Source organism: Culicoides brevitarsis, chromosome 2 (assembly GCF_036172545.1).
Source record: "Culicoides brevitarsis isolate CSIRO-B50_1 chromosome 2, AGI_CSIRO_Cbre_v1, whole genome shotgun sequence".
In the NCBI taxonomy this organism is placed as follows: Eukaryota; Metazoa; Arthropoda; class Insecta; order Diptera; family Ceratopogonidae; genus Culicoides; species Culicoides brevitarsis.
The window spans coordinates 3,719,824-3,739,072 of record NC_087086.1 but is presented as its reverse complement, the minus strand read 5'-3'; the positions used below and the strand labels follow the sequence as shown (position 1 = coordinate 3,739,072).

Sequence of the window (19,249 nt, the reverse complement as noted above, 5' to 3'; positions counted from 1 at the left end):
TAAGCGATTTCTGTGAAAAATTTTAATTTTTTCAAAAAAATGTCAAAATTTGAAAAATTGACAGAAGTTAAAATTTTTATAAATGTTGGAGAATTTTTAAAAGATTTTAACTTAAAATTGATTTTTTTTTTTTTTTTTTTTTTTTTGAAAATTTGTCATAAAAAATTTTCAACTATCAAAATTTTTTTTATGAATTTCTTCGTTCATAAACTTACTTATGCAACGATTCGACTCCGTTTGACAATGTTTATCCGCAGGACAATCTTGATCATCCAAGCACTCAACTCTGAAACATCCAATTTTCGTATCGCTCGGATCTCCCAAATGCCCCGAGGGACAATGACACGTTGCTTGATGATCCAACGGAAGACATTCAGCTCCTTTTCCGCATTCACTATGCAAACACGGATCACTGCATTTGCCCTTAATACACGCCAAATTCATGTTACAATCGTCATCTCTGTTGCACTGATTCGGTCTCAAACATCCATCGGTATAAGCATCTCCGACAGTTCCCTTTGGGCAAACACATTTAAACGAACCCGGCGTATTTTCGCAAACTCCGCTAATGTGACACGGTTTTTCTTCGCATTCATTAATGTCGTTACATCCAAATGGCGTTCCAATAAATCCATTATCGCAACGACACTTCCCGCGAATACAAACTTTCGTATCGGGACAATCGACGTCAGAATTACATCCAGGTTGACATGTTCCTTTTTCATTACAAATCTCGCCAGGTAAGCAATTATTGTTCGTGTAACAAACTTTCGCGCAATATCCATCGGCGCAACGTTCTCCGATCGCACAAACGTCAGATTTGGCACATGGAACACTGCATTGATTGTCAACACAAACATTTCCCTTTGTGCATTGGGAATTTTCTTGACACGTTTTTGGCATTCGAACACAGCCCTGATCTGGCGTTGGATTTCCTTCAAATCCTCCGGGACAAGCACATGTCGCAATATGATCAATTACGTCACACATCGCATTTGGTCCGCATGTTCCCTCAAGTTTGCACGGGTTTTGACATTTACTTCCGATACAAGCTTCGTTTGCCGCGCATTCTGAATTACCGCGACAACCGATCGTGCAAGATCCCGATGAGCAAGTTTGTCCGCTGGGGCATTGACTATTACTCGAACACGGAATCATACACAAACTTTGAACGCATTTTTCGCTATGGGAACAATCTTTTGAATTGCGACAAGCAACTTTGCAATGTCCATTGTGACAATAGTCGCCATGACAGTCGAGATCGTTGACACATGATAAAATTTGGCGCGTACATCCATCTCGCGATGAGTTTGAAATACTTTTGAACCCTTTCAGGCATTCGCAAATTGGTTTACGATCTTCATTGATGAAACAAATCGCATTGGGACCACAAGCGGTGTGACAAGGATCTTTACATTCGCCATTTATGCATGCAGAATTGACGGGGCAGTCATGATCTCCATTAGGACAAGCTCCAACTGGATGACAGCCCGCCGAATATGCATCGCCAATCATCCCTACGGGACATTTACAAGCATATCCACTGACAGTTGGTTCACAAATTGCCGATTTATGACAAGATTCGGGTCCGCAAACGTCACCCGGAGTACATTCAACTTCAGGACGTGGATTAGCTTTGAATCCCGGAGGACATTGACACACAGCTTTTTGATTTTCCGGAATGCAAATCGCATTTTCGCCGCAAACATCTTCGTCGTCGCACACATTTTGACATTTATGTGTCAAACGATTGCACAGATCAGTTGGAGGGCAGTCTTTATTGTAAACGCAAGGCACTTCTTGACATCCTTTCGTCAAATCATTTGGATCTCCGATATATGAACCGGGAGGGCATTGACATTGAGCATTATGATTGTTTGTGATACAAACCGCGCCCGGTCCACATTTGATCGAATCACAAGCAGGACGACATTTTAACGCGCCGTTGACTTGAACACAAGCTTCTGATTCGCCGCATTCGACATTTGTTGAACATTGATCTTTTGTAATTGGTTGACAACCCTTTCTGTCGTTCGGATTTCCCTTGAATCCTTCTAAACATTTGCATGCGGCGACGTGAGATTTCGCTTCGCATCGCGAATTATGAGGGCACGTGAATTTACTGCATGCGAGAACGCATTTTTTGATGCCCAGTGGGTCAGGTTGACAGCTTTCCGTCGATTTGCAGTCTTCATCTGTCACGCAATTGGGCACTGAGGGTTTTTCGCATACGGAAGTCACGGGATTCCATGCGAAAGATTCTTTACAATGGCAAATAGGGTTCTTTCTTTCATCTAAGCGACAAATTTCGTTTCTTCCGCATGCCACAGTTCGACATGGATCAACACATTCTTTGATATTTGCGTCGGTTAAAGCGCAAATATGACCCGTTTCGCAATCCAAATGAGATTTACAGCCCGAAACTCGTCCCTCGATTTGACATCCTTCATTGGGATCGCCGACATGACCTTCAGCGCAAATACAAGACGATTTGTGATTCGCTGTGATGCACAAAGCATTCGGTCCGCATGATAATTTCCCACAAGCATCGACGCATTTTCTCGTTCCTCGACTCAATTGGAAGCAAATTTCGGTAGATGAGCAATCTGTGTCTGTGTTGCATTGTCCTTCGATTTGACAACCGTCAACCAAGTCATTCGGATCGCCGAAATATCCCGGAGGACATTCACAAACGCCGCCATTGCATCCAGCTCGCGGTCCGCAACTCACGTTATCGCATAAATTCTTGCAAAGTCCTTTGCTGCAAACGTAATCCGGCGGGCAAAGTACCGCTTCGCTACATCGACAATTTCGCGGATTGTCACAAACTTTTGCTTCTTTTATCGAGCACATGACGAAGGGATTTCCCTCGTATCCAGGTTTGCATTGACAATCGAAAGAGCCTGGCGTGTTGAAACAAACGGCATTTTCACCGCAAGTTTGAGCATTGCATTCGTCGACATCGTGACACGCTACGTAAGGATTTCCTGAAAAGCCGTTGTGACAAATGCATTCGATTCCGGTGACACTTTCTTTGCAAGCAGCATGTTTGCCGCAAGATTGGGGCGTGCAAACTTCACGTTCAGTGCCGCAAACTTCGTAAGGATTTCCTTTAGTGCCGGCATCACATTCGCAGCGATTTTGTACGAAACCGAATTCGCAATGGGCGTTTGATCCGCATGGGGGATCGCACGTTGGAGGATTGATTGCTATTTTTTTAAGTGAAAAATTTTAATTAATTTTTAAATTTTCGAGGCGACTAATTTTAGGCAAATTTACAAATTTATGTTTTAATTCACGTGACTTTTTTATAATTTTATTTTATAAAATTTTTTAAAAATTTTAATTTTTTTACAATCAATTTTTTTTTAATTTTTGAAAGCTCAAAATTTTATTTATATTAAATGTTTAAAAATTTTATTGACTTCAATTGTTAAAAAAAAATTTTTTTTCAAATTTTATTTTTTTTTAATTTAATTTTTAAATGCTCGAAATTTCATTTATTTTAAATATTTAATTGACTTCAATTGTTAAAAAAAATTTTTTTTTAAATTTTTAGTATTTTAAATTTAATTTTTAAATTGTTTCATTTCTTTTTTTTTCAAATTTTTAATTTTTCTTATTAAAACTTTTAAATGAAAAATTGAATTAAAATGAAATTCATGTTAATTGTTCAAAATTTTAATTTTTTAAAAAATTTCTTTTATAATTATTTTTTTTATTTGTTAAAACTCAAAATTTATTTTATTTCCAATACTCAAAATTTTATTCATGAAAAAATATCAAATTAAAAAAAAAAAATTGTTTATTAAATTTTTAGAGCTCAAAATTTAATTTAATTTTGATGCTCAAAATATAATTTTCAATTCAAAATATTTTTTTTTATTAAATTTTTAATGAATTTTTTTTTTTTGATTTTCAATAATTTTTTTATTTTTAAATTTTTTTTTGTAAAATTCAATAATATTTTCGATTTAAAATAATTTGAAAATAAATCTTTTAAAAATTTTTTTTTTCAAAAATTTTTTTTTTTTAAAATTTTTGTAAAATTAAACAATTTTTAAAAAAATTTTTAAAACACTTTCAAATTTCTTTAAAATTTTAATTTCTTCAAAAAAAAATTTTTTTTTAAATTTTTTATTTAATTTATAAATGCTCAAAATTTAATTTAATGTTGAAAGTAAAAAAATACATATTAAATTTTCATAAAAAAATTATCTCAAATTTCAAAAAAGTCACGTGATTAAAATAAAATGTAAATTCGCTTCAAAAGAAATATTTCAACAAAATACAAAGATAGAACATCCAAAATTTGATATTTACAAAATTTTGACGGAAAAACGAAACAAAATATTTACAACAGAGGACAGAACGAGAGGAAGACAGATAAATCGCATGCAACAACTCTCTACTTCAACAACGAAAAAATACTTACGTGGCATGCAAATATAATCTGGATTCCCGATGAAATTTGGTTCACAGACACATTTGCCGGTATTCGCATCGCACATTGCCCCGACTCCACAAACGACGTCATCGCATCGATGTTTGCATCTTCCATTGATACAAACTTGACTTCCGGCGCAAGGTTTCGTCGACGAACACATATCCGTGACGCAATTTCCTCCCGGAAAGGGATTTCCATTCTCTCCTGGCGGGCATTTACAAGTCGGTCCATTATTCGTAACGATACACATTGCTCCCGTACCGCATTTGAAATTCTCGCATGGCGAAACGCATTCGTTATTATCTCCTTTAACGAAGCCCACGCGACATTTACACCAAGCGACGTGATTTTCGGGCTCACAAACGGCATTTAGGCCACACGTGAGACTTATACAAGGGCTTTGACACGTTCCGCGAACACAAGCGAGAGTTTTCGCACAATCCGAGTTCGTTCGACAATCGGAACGAACTGATCCGTTTTCCAAAATACATCCTCCTTTGTACGGGTCGCCTGTCATGCCTCGAGGACATGTACATTTATAACCTCCTTTTTGGTTCGTGCATTGAGCTCCATACGCACAGGGGGATTTCGCACATTCATCAGCTGGTTCACATCCTTTTAACGCATCTCCTTTAAATCCAGGGAGACAAGCACACGTTGGCGGGTCCGTTGGAGTACATTGCGCATTAATTCCGCAGAAAAATCTTTCGCAAGGCGATTTACATTTATTTCCATCCAATGGGTCGAGGAAAAATGGCGGCGAACAAATACAATCGCCCGGTTGAACGCATTTTTCATTCGCATTACAATCGTTATCTGATGAACATTTAACTTGAGCCGGCACACATTGCCCTCTATAAGCATCTCCTGATTGCCCATGAGGACACGTGCATTCATAACTGCCCGGCGTATTTTGACACAAAGCTCCATACCCGCAAGCATTTTGATTTTCCGCACATTCGTCGATGTCATAACAAGATCCATCGGTTTCAGTGCGAAAACCTTTCGGGCAAGCACAATAACTCACACCGCCCGTGATTGAAATGCATTCTGCTCCCGGAGGACATTTTTCTCCCTCAGAACATCCGGCGAGAATGCAATTTCCGCCTACAAGTTTATACGGAGCTTGACATTGACATTCGGGGGAATTGCATTCTTCGCAACTTTTGTATGGGTTTCCGTTAAATCCCGCAGGACATTGACACTCGTAGCTTCCCGGAAGGTTTTTGCATAACGCATTTAACCCGCATGCTGGTTGGAGGTTCTCGGAACACTCATTTAAGTCACGACACTTTTCCGTTTGATTATCGCGAATGTAACCCTTGCCGCAGATACAAACCCGTAATCCTGAATATGGATCGTGGATACATGCTTCGCCATGGGGGCAGGGATTTTTTTCGCTACATGTTGAAATTGGTTGATTTTTCGCACATCCCGAGGTATATGGGTCTCCTGAACTTCCGCCGGGACATTGACAGGTATATGATCCGGGTAAGTTTGTACAAATTGCTCCCGCAGGACATGGATTTCCGCTGCATTCATTGATATCGACACATTCGGAGCCTCCGGTATACCCTTCGCTGCATAAACATTGCGCCACGCCATTTGCCAACATGCAATGCGCATTCGGGCCGCAACTCATACTTTCACAGGGATGGCGACAATCGTTTCCGACATTCGGTTCGGGGCAATAACAACGTTTATCTGCATCGCAAATGGCATTTCCGGGGCATCCATCGTCATTTTTGCACGTAACAACGGCAATACAACGTACACTTGGGTCGGGATCGGGTATCATATCGGCAGGGCAATAACATTCATATGAACCTCGAGTATTGGTGCATAACGAATTTTCGCCGCAGATGTTCGGGCGACTACAAAAATCGATTTGTTTGCATTCGCGATGTGCATCTCCCGTGAATCCAGGCGGGCAGGAACACTCATAAGAGCCTGGCGTGTTGGTACAAATGGCATCTGTGCCACACATACCCGAAGCGCCGTACATACTGTCGCAATTATCGATGTCAATGCAACCTTTGGAGATGTCACTCGGATCGTAGGTCCATCCTTCTTCGCAAACGCAATACGCTTCGTCGCCATCTGCCTTGCAATAAGCGTGATCGCCGCATTTGACATCTTCACAAGGCGCTTTGCATTTCACGCGAGGCGGTGTCCCAATATATCCAGCTTCACATTCGCATCTAAACGAACCCGGAGTATTGATACATGTCGCAAAGGGACCACACAAATTCGGATTCATGCGACAATTGTCCAAATCGACGCAAACACTGCCCTGCGGTTCGAAGCCATCTTGACAGAAACATTGCCCGTCGATACATTCGGCATTTGTGGTGCAATCAAAGTTACTTTCGCACAAAATATTGACGTCACGTTGAACACACGCGATTTTCGGATCAGGATCGGCGCCAAAACCTTGAGGACATTTACAGCTGTAACCGGGCGACGCGTTTTCGCAAATTGCATAACTTCCGCAGGGTTTGTCAAGCGTTTCGCATTCGTCAATATCGACGCATCCGTTGGCGTACGGATCTCCCGTGAAATCGGGCTTGCATGTGCAGATGTAACCGCCCATTGTGTCTGTGCAAATTGAGTTTTCGCCGCATGGATTGTCCAAACATTCGTTAACATCTAACAAGGGGGGCAAAAGTTGAGTTAAAATTTGTTGAAAAAAAAATTTACGGCAGACCAAAGAATAAAATTTTACAGATGAGGAAAATTTACAGATGAAACTTAAAAAATATTTTTTTTCTTTTTACAAAAAAGAATAAATAAAAATAAATAATTGGAGGACAGAGAAAATTTTGTTGAATTTTTCGACAAAGAAGACGAAAAAAATTTACAGATCAGGAATTGAGAAAACCAAAAATTTTTGTTGAAAATGACAGAACAGATGAAGAACAGAAGTGTAAAGTTTACAAGTGTATATGGAAAAAAGTGTAAAATTTGTATAAGGTTATGTGTCACTTTTTGATGAATTTTTACAAATTTTTTAAAAAATATTAATTTAAATTTATTTTTTTTAAAACTTCTTAAATTTAATTTTTAATTAAATTTTTAAATTTTTTGTCAATTTTCTTTTCAAAAAAAAAAAATTTTTTAATTTATAAAAAAATATCAATTTAATTTCGAATTAAGAAAATTTAATAAAAAATTAATTTTTTAAAAATAAATCTAAAAATTTGTTAATTTTTTCTTTTCAAAAAATTTGCTGTATTTAAATATTTTTCTATAAAAATTAAAAATGTAAATGCATAAAAATAAAAAAAAAATATTTTTTGTTAAAAAAATAACTTTAAATATAAATTATTATATAAATTAATGAACTATTTAATTAAATTATTTTTAAATTAATTAATTAATTCAATTTAATTTAAATAAATTTTTAATAAAAAATTATTATTTTCAATTTTTTTTTCTTTAAAAATATTTTTTAATTTAAAAAGAATTGCAAAAGAATTATAAAAGAATTGAATTCTTTTCAACTTAACACATTTTTTAAAACTAAAAGATTTTTTAAAATTAAAAAAAAAATATGAAATATTTTAGAATTTTTAAAATTTCAGTTTGTTTAAAAAATAATATACATATTTACCAAAATTTCTAATTATAAATTAAAAAATATTTTAAAAGAAAAACAAATTGAAAATTGAAAATAATAATTTTTTATTAAAAATTTATTTAAATTAAATTAAATAATTAATTTAAAATTTAATTAATTAATTAATAAATTTATTTATTCAAAGTTATTTTTTAATTTTTTTTTTTAATTTTTACGCATTTACATTTTTATAGAAAAATATTTACAGCAAATTTTTTCACAAGGATAAATTATCAAATTTTTAGATTTATTTTTAATTTTAAAAAATTAATTTTTAATTCAATTCTTTAGCAAATAATTCTTGTAATAAAAAAAATATTTAAAAAATTAACTTTTGAAATAATAAATTAAAATTTTTTGAACAAAACTTTTAAAAATTCCATCAAAAAGCAACAAAATGTGTCAAAAAAAAATTAAAAAGGTTAGTGTATTTACTTTCGCAAAATAATTTCCCGTCTCCCTTGAATCCATCGGGACATGTGCAACGATATGAACCCGGTGTGTTAGAGCATTTTGCGTTAATTCCACAAGCATTGGATTTAGTGTTACACTCGTTAATATCCACGCAACCGCCATCCGGTTGACTTTCCGTATACCCATCGGGACATTTGCACTCGTAACCTCCGTTGGTATTTACGCACGTTGCTCCTTTCGGACACGGATCGTTCTTACACTCGTCGACATCTGATTAATGTGATTTTTTTTGTTTTAGTGAGTAAATGGAATGAAATGTGCGTTAAGGGTTAAAAATTTGGGGAGTGAGTTCATGGATTGGTTTGTGGATAAAATGAATTTTTTTCCCATTGCATGTATATGAGGCTTATGTTACAAATGCGTGAGTTGCCTTTTTTTTTTAATTATTTTTAAAAATAAAATTTTCAAAAAACTTACCTTGACAATCGACATTCGGGTCTCCGATGTAACCTTCGGGACATAAACATTTGAAACTTCCGACTTCGTTGTGACAAAGAGCATTTCTTCCGCATGGCGCCACTCCCCTCGCATTGGGCGTCGTGCATTCATCCAAATCCGTGCATCCAAGAGCACTGTGGGCATCTCCGACGAACCCTTCGGGACAGTCGCAGCGATGACTTCCCTCGAGATTCGTACAAATAGCTCCGGGTCCGCAGGCATTCGGATCTGCGCATTCGTCAATATCAGCACACCCGTCATACGGATTTGTGCCGATATAACCGTCTTTGCATTGGCAGGTGTAGTTGCCCGGAAGATTGATACAATTGGTGTTCACTCCGCAAGCATTTGGTTGCAGGCATTCGTTGATGTCTGAAAAAAAAATTGAAAAAAAAAAAATTATTAAAAAAAAAAAATTCTTGAAAAAAAATCACGAATCGATCGAAGATTATGTTCCAACAAGTCGTCCCTCTTTTCCCATTATCGCCTTCCAATTTTTACAATTGACACGTACCGCGCATCGTTTATCTGATTCACACCTCTCGTTAATTTCATTTTATTTCTACTTGCGCTGTTAATCATTATTTCCATCCTTTTTACGAACGTGCAAAGTTTATTACGTGTCTCGTTAAAAAATGAAAAAATGGAAAAAATCCGCACCGTAAGCATCTGTTGTTGTTCCGATGATGGCAGAATAACAGCGCAAGTTGAACAAACTGAAGGGCATTGTTCGCAGGGATCGATAACAACTTCTTCCTTTGTTACCATTTTTTTCTCCTTTTGAATTTCTATGCAGATTCTAGTTTTATTTTAAACTAATAATAGCGAGAAACGCCTTTTTGATGTCAAATCGACTACTATTAAACACCTTTTTTTCCCTGTCAGTGTCAGTCACAATCCATAATCTTCGATGATCTATTAGACGCGCTTTCATTTTTACAACAATTTTTTTCCTCTTGTCAGAAGCTATTGTTGTAAAAATGGAAGAATTGAAGGTGAAACGATGTTTCGCGATTATTATTGTTATTATTATTATTTTTTAATATAAAAGTGTAATAAAGTGCGAAAAAAGCTATTTTTGCGTGCTGATTATTATGTTCTCCTTCTGTTCGTGAAGCGAGCGAGAGGTGAGTATCCTTCAACTTTTGTCATGATTTTATTGTTCATTTCTTGTTGAAAGTTGAGATGCTTTGAATGATTTTTTTTATAATTTAGAAGTTTCCATTAAATTGATCAGTTTTCAAATTTTTTATCTTTAAAATCTTCAAAAGTCGAAAAAATTATCAAATTTTTACCTTCTGATCTTTCAAAATTTGCTTAGATTTGAAATTTTTAAAGATTTTTCAAAAAACTGAACAAATTTTGATATTTAGCTCTTTCAAAAAATTGAAAACTAAACGAATTTCGACGAACCGATTTTCAGTTTTTCAAATTTTAACTTTAAGCTTTTTTAAAATATGAAACTAAAAACTTTTATTCGTTCAAAATTTTTTTAGTTTTCAAAATTTTGAGTTTAGCTCTCTAAAAATTTAAAAACTGAAAATATTTTATTCTTCAGCTCTTTAAAAATTTTAAAAACTAAACAAATTTTTATCTTCAGATCTTTCAAAATTTGTTCAGTTTTTACCTTTTGAAAGTTCTAAAGATCAAAAATTTGTTTAGTTCTTATAATTTTGATCTTCAGCTCTTTTAAAAGATGAAAACTAAAAATAATTTATCTTCAGATCTTTCAAATTTTTTTCAGTTTTTACTTTTTATAAATTCTGAAGATCAAAAATTAATTCAGTTTTTCAAATTTTGAGTCTCAGCTCTTTAAAAATTAAAAACTGAACAAATTTTTAACTTCAGATCTTTCAAAATTTGTTCAGTTTTTACTTTTTAAAAGTTCTAGTCAAAAATTTGTTTAAAAAATTTTGATCTTCAGCTCTTTTTAAATATAAAAACTAAACAAATATTTATCTTCAGATCTTTCAAATTTTTTTCAGTTTTTACTTTTTATAAATTCTGAAGATCAAAAATTGGTTCAGTTTTTCAAATTTTGAGTTTCAGCTCTCTAAAAATTAAAAACTGAACAAATTTTTATCTTCAGATCTTTCAAAATTTGTTCAGTTTTTACTTTTTAAAAGTTCTAAAGATCGAAAATTGGCTCAGTTTTTCGAAGTTTAAGTTTTAGCTCTTCAAAATTGAACAAAACTGAAAATTTTTGATCTTTAGCTCTTCTAAAACTTTTAGATTTTTTAAAAAATCATTCAAATCATCTCGAAAAATTGTTAATAAAAAGCAAACTTACCTGTACAAAGTTCTTCCCCGTCTCCCTCAAAGCCGGGATTACATTTACACACGTAGTGCGATGGTAGATTACAACATTCAGCGTGATCTACACACCGTGCCCGTATTGATGGGTCTTGGCATTCATCGATATCTGCAAAAATTTTTAGTAAAGCGAATTTTGGGTTAGAAAATGTTAAAAATTATTCAAAGCTTGACCGTTAAATGTCTCTCTTTTTGTTTTTTCTTCCATTTCTTGACGAAACAATTAAACTCAATTCAACAACTTCATTACATGTGTCTTCATTTGAATATTCTTCGCTTCTGTCAAGCATGAGTAGATGAAAGATAAACGACCAACAGCGAAAAAAAAGTGTATCAGATACGTTACATGCATGAAAGAATACAATGGAATAAGGCACCGCCAACGCATTTTTTAATGAAGATTTTTTTTGTTTTTTTGCTTTTGTGATGACTGAATGACATGAAATTTCGCAAGAAATACAACTGAAACCGTTTTGTCGTGTCGTCGAGAATTTCATGGCGGCATTTTCTGGAGTTGTTGTTCAAACGAAAATAGCGGTAAATAAAACGCATTATTATGGCAAAAATGTTGTGCAACAGTCCAGCAATTCCATTCCGAGATTATTTCATGCTTGAATTCTAGCAACATTTCTTTCTTTTCTCTTTTCCTTTCCACAGATAATCTCTTTTTCATGAATTGCAATGTAACTACTTATGTTGCATTATGCAATAATCATAATTAAATACTCATAACAACAGAGAGAGAACGAAAAAATATCATTCTGCCGACAACGACGACGACGACGTGCAAGTGCATGACCTCAGAAAATAAAATGCTCGATTGCGTTCATGCTTCTTCAGTCATGCGCATTCGATCTGCTAGAAGGTACTTGCTCTCTCTCTAATAATTTTGTCTTTTTTTTAAGTTATCATCAAGAGGTGCCCTCGCTTGCCTATAATAAATCAACTATAATTAGATGAATCAGCGAAAAAATTTGTCTTTATTGGATTTCACGAATTGACTTATTTTTGAACTTTTCTCGTTTCCTGATTCAACGACCCAGATTTCGGTGAACTTGATTTTCGTTCAAAGTCACGTCGATACCGTTATCTAGGTGAATTCAAGGTTCTCTCTTGTGCACTAAAGTCAATGTAAAATCTTTTAAAGACAACAAAAAAAAATTAATTAGCTGAGTTTATGTTAACAATACGAAAATATTCTAATTTTTTCCCACAGATATTAAAATGTTGAAGACTACTGCTGAGTTTGAGTAGCTGCCGGTGTTGTTTATTTATTTATGGTTTTTTTTATGAGACGAACAAAAAAATCTGAACGAGACGGAGAAAATAAACAATTAATTTTTAGATGTTTTTGTTGTGATTTTTTTTTTTTTTTTGGAGAAGAAGTCATAAAATGATGATTTAAATAGCTTCGAGGGAAAAATAACGGTAAGTTATGAACAAATGTTTTATTATATTATTTTTTATAAAAAAAAAGTGAAATTTTCGTTCATTTATTAAAAATTTTATTAAATTTTAATTTAATTTTATTTAACTTTAATTAAATTTTAATTTTTAAAAATTATTTTCATTATAATTTATATTAAAATATATTTTTTTTTATATTTTTTTTATTATTTAAAAATATTTTTTGTTTATTAATTTTTATTTTTTTTATTTTATTTATTTTATTTATTTTTTTTTTTAAAAAATTAATTTTTAAATTTTATTTTATTTTAATTTTATTTTTTTTTTTATAAAAAATATTTTTTTAAATATTTAAATGATTTTTTTTTATTTAAAGAAAAATTTTGATTAAATAAATTAAATTTTATTTTATGTATTTTTTATTGAAAAAAAAAATATTTTAAAAAATTTTAAAATATTTTTTTTAATCAAAAAAAAAAAAAATAAAAATAAATAAATTAAAAAAAAATTAAATTTAAATATATTTAAATAAAACAAAAAAAAATTGAGGATTCAAGAAAACAAAAATTTAGGTAAGTATCAAAATTTCGTTTTTTTTAAATAAAAATATACAAAAATTAATTATTTTTCTCACAAAATTTTCAGGAAACGAAAAATAAATAATTTCAGTTGACGAAATTACAAATAAAAATTTTTTCAATTAATCTAAACCAAGCAAATTAACAAAATCCGTGAAAATTTCATAAAAAACTTGAACTATTTTTCGTCAACCCCTTCAGAAATCAATTAAAACCCGTAATTAACTTATCAACGCATCCCCGAAAAAAATTAATCAACAAACATATCAATCATGTCATGTTCAATTACATTGCAAACACCTCCTCGAGGCAAATCTACAAATAATTAGCAAAACGAACGTGTGCCATACACTAAAAAAAGAGCCTGCAAAATATTTAAATAAACAAATAATTGAACGAGAGGAGGTTACAGCTATTAATCATTGTGCATTTAACTTCTATCATTGTTATTTGCAGCGCGCATCATTTTTTCGAACGATTGATTATTTTTTTTTAATACTTCATGCTCCATCGCGATGATGATGATACGAAGATAAGCTACTGTTGCACACTTTAGCTGTAATTTTTAAGGCGGATCATTATCTTGCGCGAAAATCTCCGGCTTGACATGAAATCTAAGCAAGAAGTAGATTTAAGGGACATGACATACTTTGAAATAACTACGAGACTCGCATAAATCTCTTATCTATTCAGTTGTCAATAAAACGTAGCTTTGTATGCAAATTTTCTTCTTTAATGTGCTTTATGGAATTTTTTTTCCGTTTTCTTCTTCGTTCAATCTTTTTGAAAAAAATTTTTTTAATGGTTCTTGCCATTATTTAGAATCACCCATTTTTTACCCATGTCGTCGTTTGTTCATCGTACAAAAGCTCGTAAATTTTTTTACACAAAATTTATGACTTTATTGAAATTTTTTAAATTCTGAATCATTTTTTCCGTGTGACAAAAGACTTGAAAATTCACAAGCGAGAAACTCTCGAGGAAGTAAAAAATCACTGAACCGCAGAATAATCAAATTTTGTAGTACTTTCAAGGATGCGACCTTCAGTTACTTCTCGTGTCATGTTATGTCATGTTTCTGTCTTATCTTTTACAAAATGATGAGTTTGATTTGTTTGAAGGGGTTTTTATTAAATTAAATGGCAAAAAAAAAAATTGTAGTTAGCCCTAAATACATAAAATCATGCGCTACAGTAATCAGACATTAAATTATTTTTGGTGAGAGAGTGCCAAGGTTATTTTTTGTTTTTTTTTACAGAAATAAAAAAAACATTATTTCTGATTCATAAATATAAATAAATATGAACAATAAGCAACATTTAATTTTTTTACAAGATATTTGAGTCAAGTTCGCGTTTCAATTCACATGATACGATAGCAACGAGTCATAATTACATGTCTCGCGAATAACTTGCACGGAAAGTTGCGTTAAAAAGTAAGGTGAAGCTCTGTTGGAGATCGAAGAAGATGAATTCTTGCAGATTTTGTACATTGTAAGGGGTTTTAATTGAAGATGTTTGTGATTTGATGGTTTTTGTGGAGTTAAGTTGATAATGTGACTTTGTTGGTTATGAAAAAGTTGTTTTGTGGTATAAAAATGGATTATTTTATTTAAGAAGAATTCAAGAAATAAATTTTAGACCTCAAAAGATGATTTTAAGACCTCAAGAATTAAATTTGAGACCTCAAGAGAATGAAATTTGAGACCTCAAGAGAGAAATTTGAGACCTTAAGAGTAAATTTCAGACCTCAAATGTCTTTAGGTCCTAAAATTTATTTTAGACCTCAAGGTCTTAAATTTAACTCTTGATCTAAAATTTTAGGACTAAATTTACCTTAAGGTCTTAAATTTATCTCTTGAGGCGTTCAAATATTTCTTGAGGTCTCAAAATTTTTCCTTGAGGTCTAAAATTTATACTTTGAGGTCTCAAATTTGGTTCTTAAGGTCTTAAATTTATCTCTTAAGGTCTAAAATTTAACTATTGAGGTCTGCAATTTATCTTTTAAGGTCTTAAATTTATCTCTTGAGGTCTTAAATTTATCTCTTGAGGTCTTAAATTTATCTCTTGAGGTCTCAAATTTTTCTCTTGAGGTCTTAAATTTATCTCTTGAGGTCTTAAATTTATCTCTTGAGGTCTTAAATTTTTCTCTTGAGGTCTTAAATTTATCTCTTGAGGTCTTAAATTTATCTCTTGAGGTCTTAAATTTATCTCTTGAGGTCTTAAATTTATCTCTTGAGGTCTTAAATTGATCTCTTTTCTAAACACAAAGTATAAAAGATGACTTTGAATGAAAGGAAATGTTTTGTAAAAATGCATAGAAATGCATTCAGCCAAATCATCATCATCATCAACATCAATGAAATGCGATTCAAGCTGTGAAACGAAGCGCTAAGCCATCTCAAAGTTAACTTAAAGTTATAAAATCACGTCTCACTCTTACATAATATTTATTTGTATTTTATTTTTCATTCTTTCTTACAATTTTTTATAAGAAAAAAAAACCCTTTTATTTATTGGAATTTTTGTAACATTGTAACACTTCAACTTCTCTACTTTAGGTTTTAAAATATTATTTTTATTACTTAATTGCAAGTTAATTTATGATGCAATAATTGCACTTTTTTTGAACTTTACCTTCAAGTTTATGAATTTTTATTGATTTTGAACTTTTCTTCCTTATTTGCTAAATAAATCTTTAGAATTCATTTAAAAAGTCACAGAAGGTCAATGTTCTGATCTCTTCTCAGAAAAGTCAGAAACGGTTACTTAACGCAAGATTTATTGCCATAAAGTTCAGCTTTTGTGGGCCTCATTTGCATTAAAATCTGTTAATTTTATTCTTAATCGTGGAATTTTGTTCAAAACAAAGTAGTTAAAAAGTGTTACAATTTTTAATGAGATTTCTTTGCATTCTTTGAAGTGTTCTAACATGTCTATCTATCTTTCTAAGCGAGACGAGCGCAGAAGAAATAAACAGTTGAATGCGTTTTATTGAGTAAGGTCAATGCTATTAAAACATCTCGACTGGACTGAACTGCACTATTGAACATTTTTACCGTTAAGCAAATTAAGTTTAATTATTTACGAGTGCGATGTTTGCACAAGAAATCAATATCGCAAAGTTTCAAATGAAGAAAGTGAGGCAAAAGGAAATAAATCGTGTGTTTATTTAACATTTTAAGAACGTCTTTTTTGGCGTGTCACGTGAAATTTGAGAAACAACGAGACAAATATTTAACATGTCGTGCAAGAATTAGACAGTGTCACAAAAAAATTTACTTGAATTAGCAAAAATGCGATTTTCAAATTTTTTAACTGTCATGAATTGACATTTACAATTTTTTGTTATTATTTGTAAAAAAAAGAAAATTTTAAACATTTTTCAATTAAATTCAATTGAAATTTGTAAATTTTCAAATTTTGACAAATTATAACAAAAAATTCGTAAATGTCAATTCAAAAAATGACAGTTAAAAAATTTGTAAATCGCATTTTCGCTAATTCAATATTTTTTTTCAAAAAGGCGCTAAAAGCTTCTCTACCTAATGTGACAAAAAACAAAAAGAAAGACAAAACAAGTGCTTCATTACACAAGAAGAGAAACACAAAAAACAACAAAACGACGTTTGTTTGTAAATATAACCTCAAACAATGCGCTTTAATTGTTCACGTTCACATGAAATGGGTCAAGGGTGTCATTTTTTCTCTACATTTTGTGTCTTGGCGACATTTTCTGTCTCGATTTCTTCCAGTTTCTCAGAAAACTCGAAAGTACAGAACTTTAGTCTCAAATTCCAATAAATTTCATTAAAAAGTAATCGATAACCTTCACCTCTTTCACTCTTCAAGTCGATCGCCGAGTAACGGTTAATAAATAATTGAACGATTAAAATCAGATGAAACCAAAAAAAGCAACAAGTCAAGTGATGGGATGAGGTTTAGTGTGTGCAATATGAACGTTATGCCAGATTAGAACGGAATTTACTATTAGAAACTGAAAAATGGGTGTAAGTGACCTTAATGATCTCTAAAATCATAATTTATTATTGGCAATACTCCAAAAAATGTACTCGACGACGAAGAATAGAGACGTGAAGCGAAAATAACCGTTAACGAAGACTCTGAAGAAGCAACAAGAGCTCTCAATATTCAATTTTTGCTGATTTTTATCGATAAAAAGCTAACAAAAAGACACGAATCTCTAACTGTGAACTATTAATTCTTGAAGATGGCACGAAAAAAACCTCTCGAGATCGTTTGGCAAGTCAATGGGAGGTAACAGAACCTTTCAATTCAATTAATTTTTTCGACAGAATCATCTTGATTGGCATCTTTAGCAGAGATAAAGTAATTTAGACATCAATCAAAAAACCGCCCGATGTTCCGCGACACGAAAAAATAAGAAATAGGAGATGCGAATTGATTTTTATGACATTTTCGATGCAAAAACCTGTTATTTTATGGTCATTTCGTGGATAAAAGTTGTCGCGCATCGCATATTTATCGTTAGAGGTCACCGATGGATCGTCACGACGACTATTTGTGTCAGCATCGAATGTCAGTATCGCAGTAAGAACCGTATTATCGTAAAATTTTATGCTTTTGAAGAGTAGGAAGAGCGAAGAAAACAGTTATTTGTCAATTCCACGCATTATAAATGCATTAATTGCATCGAATTTCGTTATTATCTTGCTTCTGTGCAAGGTTCGAAGTGTTAAATATCAGTTTTGAAGCGATGAGAGACAGTTTAACGGGATTTTTTTAGCAGGTAAGTTCATAAATTATTTTTTGATGGGTCGAAAATGTCAAATTTTTCGATAAAATCTAATTTTTACGAAGGATTTTCGCTCAAAAAGGAGATTTTATCGAAAATTTTGACATTTTCGCCCAATAAAAAAATATTTTATGAATTTTTTCATAAAAGCAGATTGATTAATGGATGCAAACTTACCTTCGCAATGATGCCCGTCCCCATTATAGCCGGGAAAGCAAGTACACGTATAGCTGCCCAGCGTATTTGTGCAATGGGCGAACACGTCACACGGTCTGTATTTACACTCATTCTCATCTGGAGTGCAATTTTTTGGGATTTTTGGCGGTGTTGATGCAGTTGGATTTATTTGGTGAGTTGGTTAAGTGCATTTTGCATTTTTATTTTTGGTTTTATTGCGTTGTTATAAAATTTGCAAAGAAAAAAAAAAGAAAAAAAATTTGCATAGGATTAAAATTTATTTGGTGTTAGGAATTAATGTGTGCGAGCTTTTATTTTTTTGTAACCAATTTCCGGTTTTAATATTTTTTTTTTTGAATCATATTTGTTCGGTTAGCAATCTCTTGTCTCGGACTTTCTCACGAAATGCAATCAAAGTAAAATGCTTTTTAACATTTTTTTGACATAAATCATTTCCTTTTATGGCTGTTTTTAGCGTGTCAAGCGGAGAAACAAGATCTATTTTGCTTTTGTGTCATCCATTTTGATCAACGTCGACTTTTAACATGGATTGTCATTAATTCTGCGATGATCATCGTGTTGATGTTGTTGAAGTAGAGGCATCCTTTTATGCAGATAATTTTTTATGTTTTCAAGCAATGCTGGTTTGAATTTTAATTGAATCTGATTTGAGTTGTTAATAGAAATTAACTTCCTTGTTTGGTATTTTTCTTACAGAAAATTGATGTTTGGCATGAAATTTATTAAAAACATGGAGATGTAAAAGCCGAAAGAGGTTGAAAGTATGACTTTTTTGAACTTGAGGTAAAATTTTTATTTATTTTGGAAAAAAATTTTTTTTTATTTCGAATAAAAATTTAATTAATTTAATTTTTTTTATTTCGAAAAAAAAATTTATTTTTATTTTATTTTGAAAATTTAATTTAATTTTAATTTTTCATTTTGAAAAAAAAATAATTTAAAATTCATTTTTATTTATAAAAAAATTATTTTTTTTATTTTGAAAAAAAATTTTATTTT

The 19,249-nt window shown here is 32.1% G+C and overlaps 1 protein-coding gene across 1 annotated transcript in view; it reads right to left on the bottom strand.

Moving 5' to 3' along the window:
• The window catches only part of LOC134832725 (uncharacterized), a 155,357-nt gene that overhangs the window by 78,110 nt on the left and 57,998 nt on the right, over positions 1–19,249 (bottom strand). Inside the window, 6 exon segments of the mRNA XM_063846852.1 lie at positions 216–3,209; positions 4,436–7,096; positions 8,502–8,750; positions 8,958–9,350; positions 11,269–11,400; positions 18,230–18,346. Coding sequence (XP_063702922.1) covers positions 216–3,209; positions 4,436–7,096; positions 8,502–8,750; positions 8,958–9,350; positions 11,269–11,400; positions 18,230–18,346 — 6,546 coding nt within the window.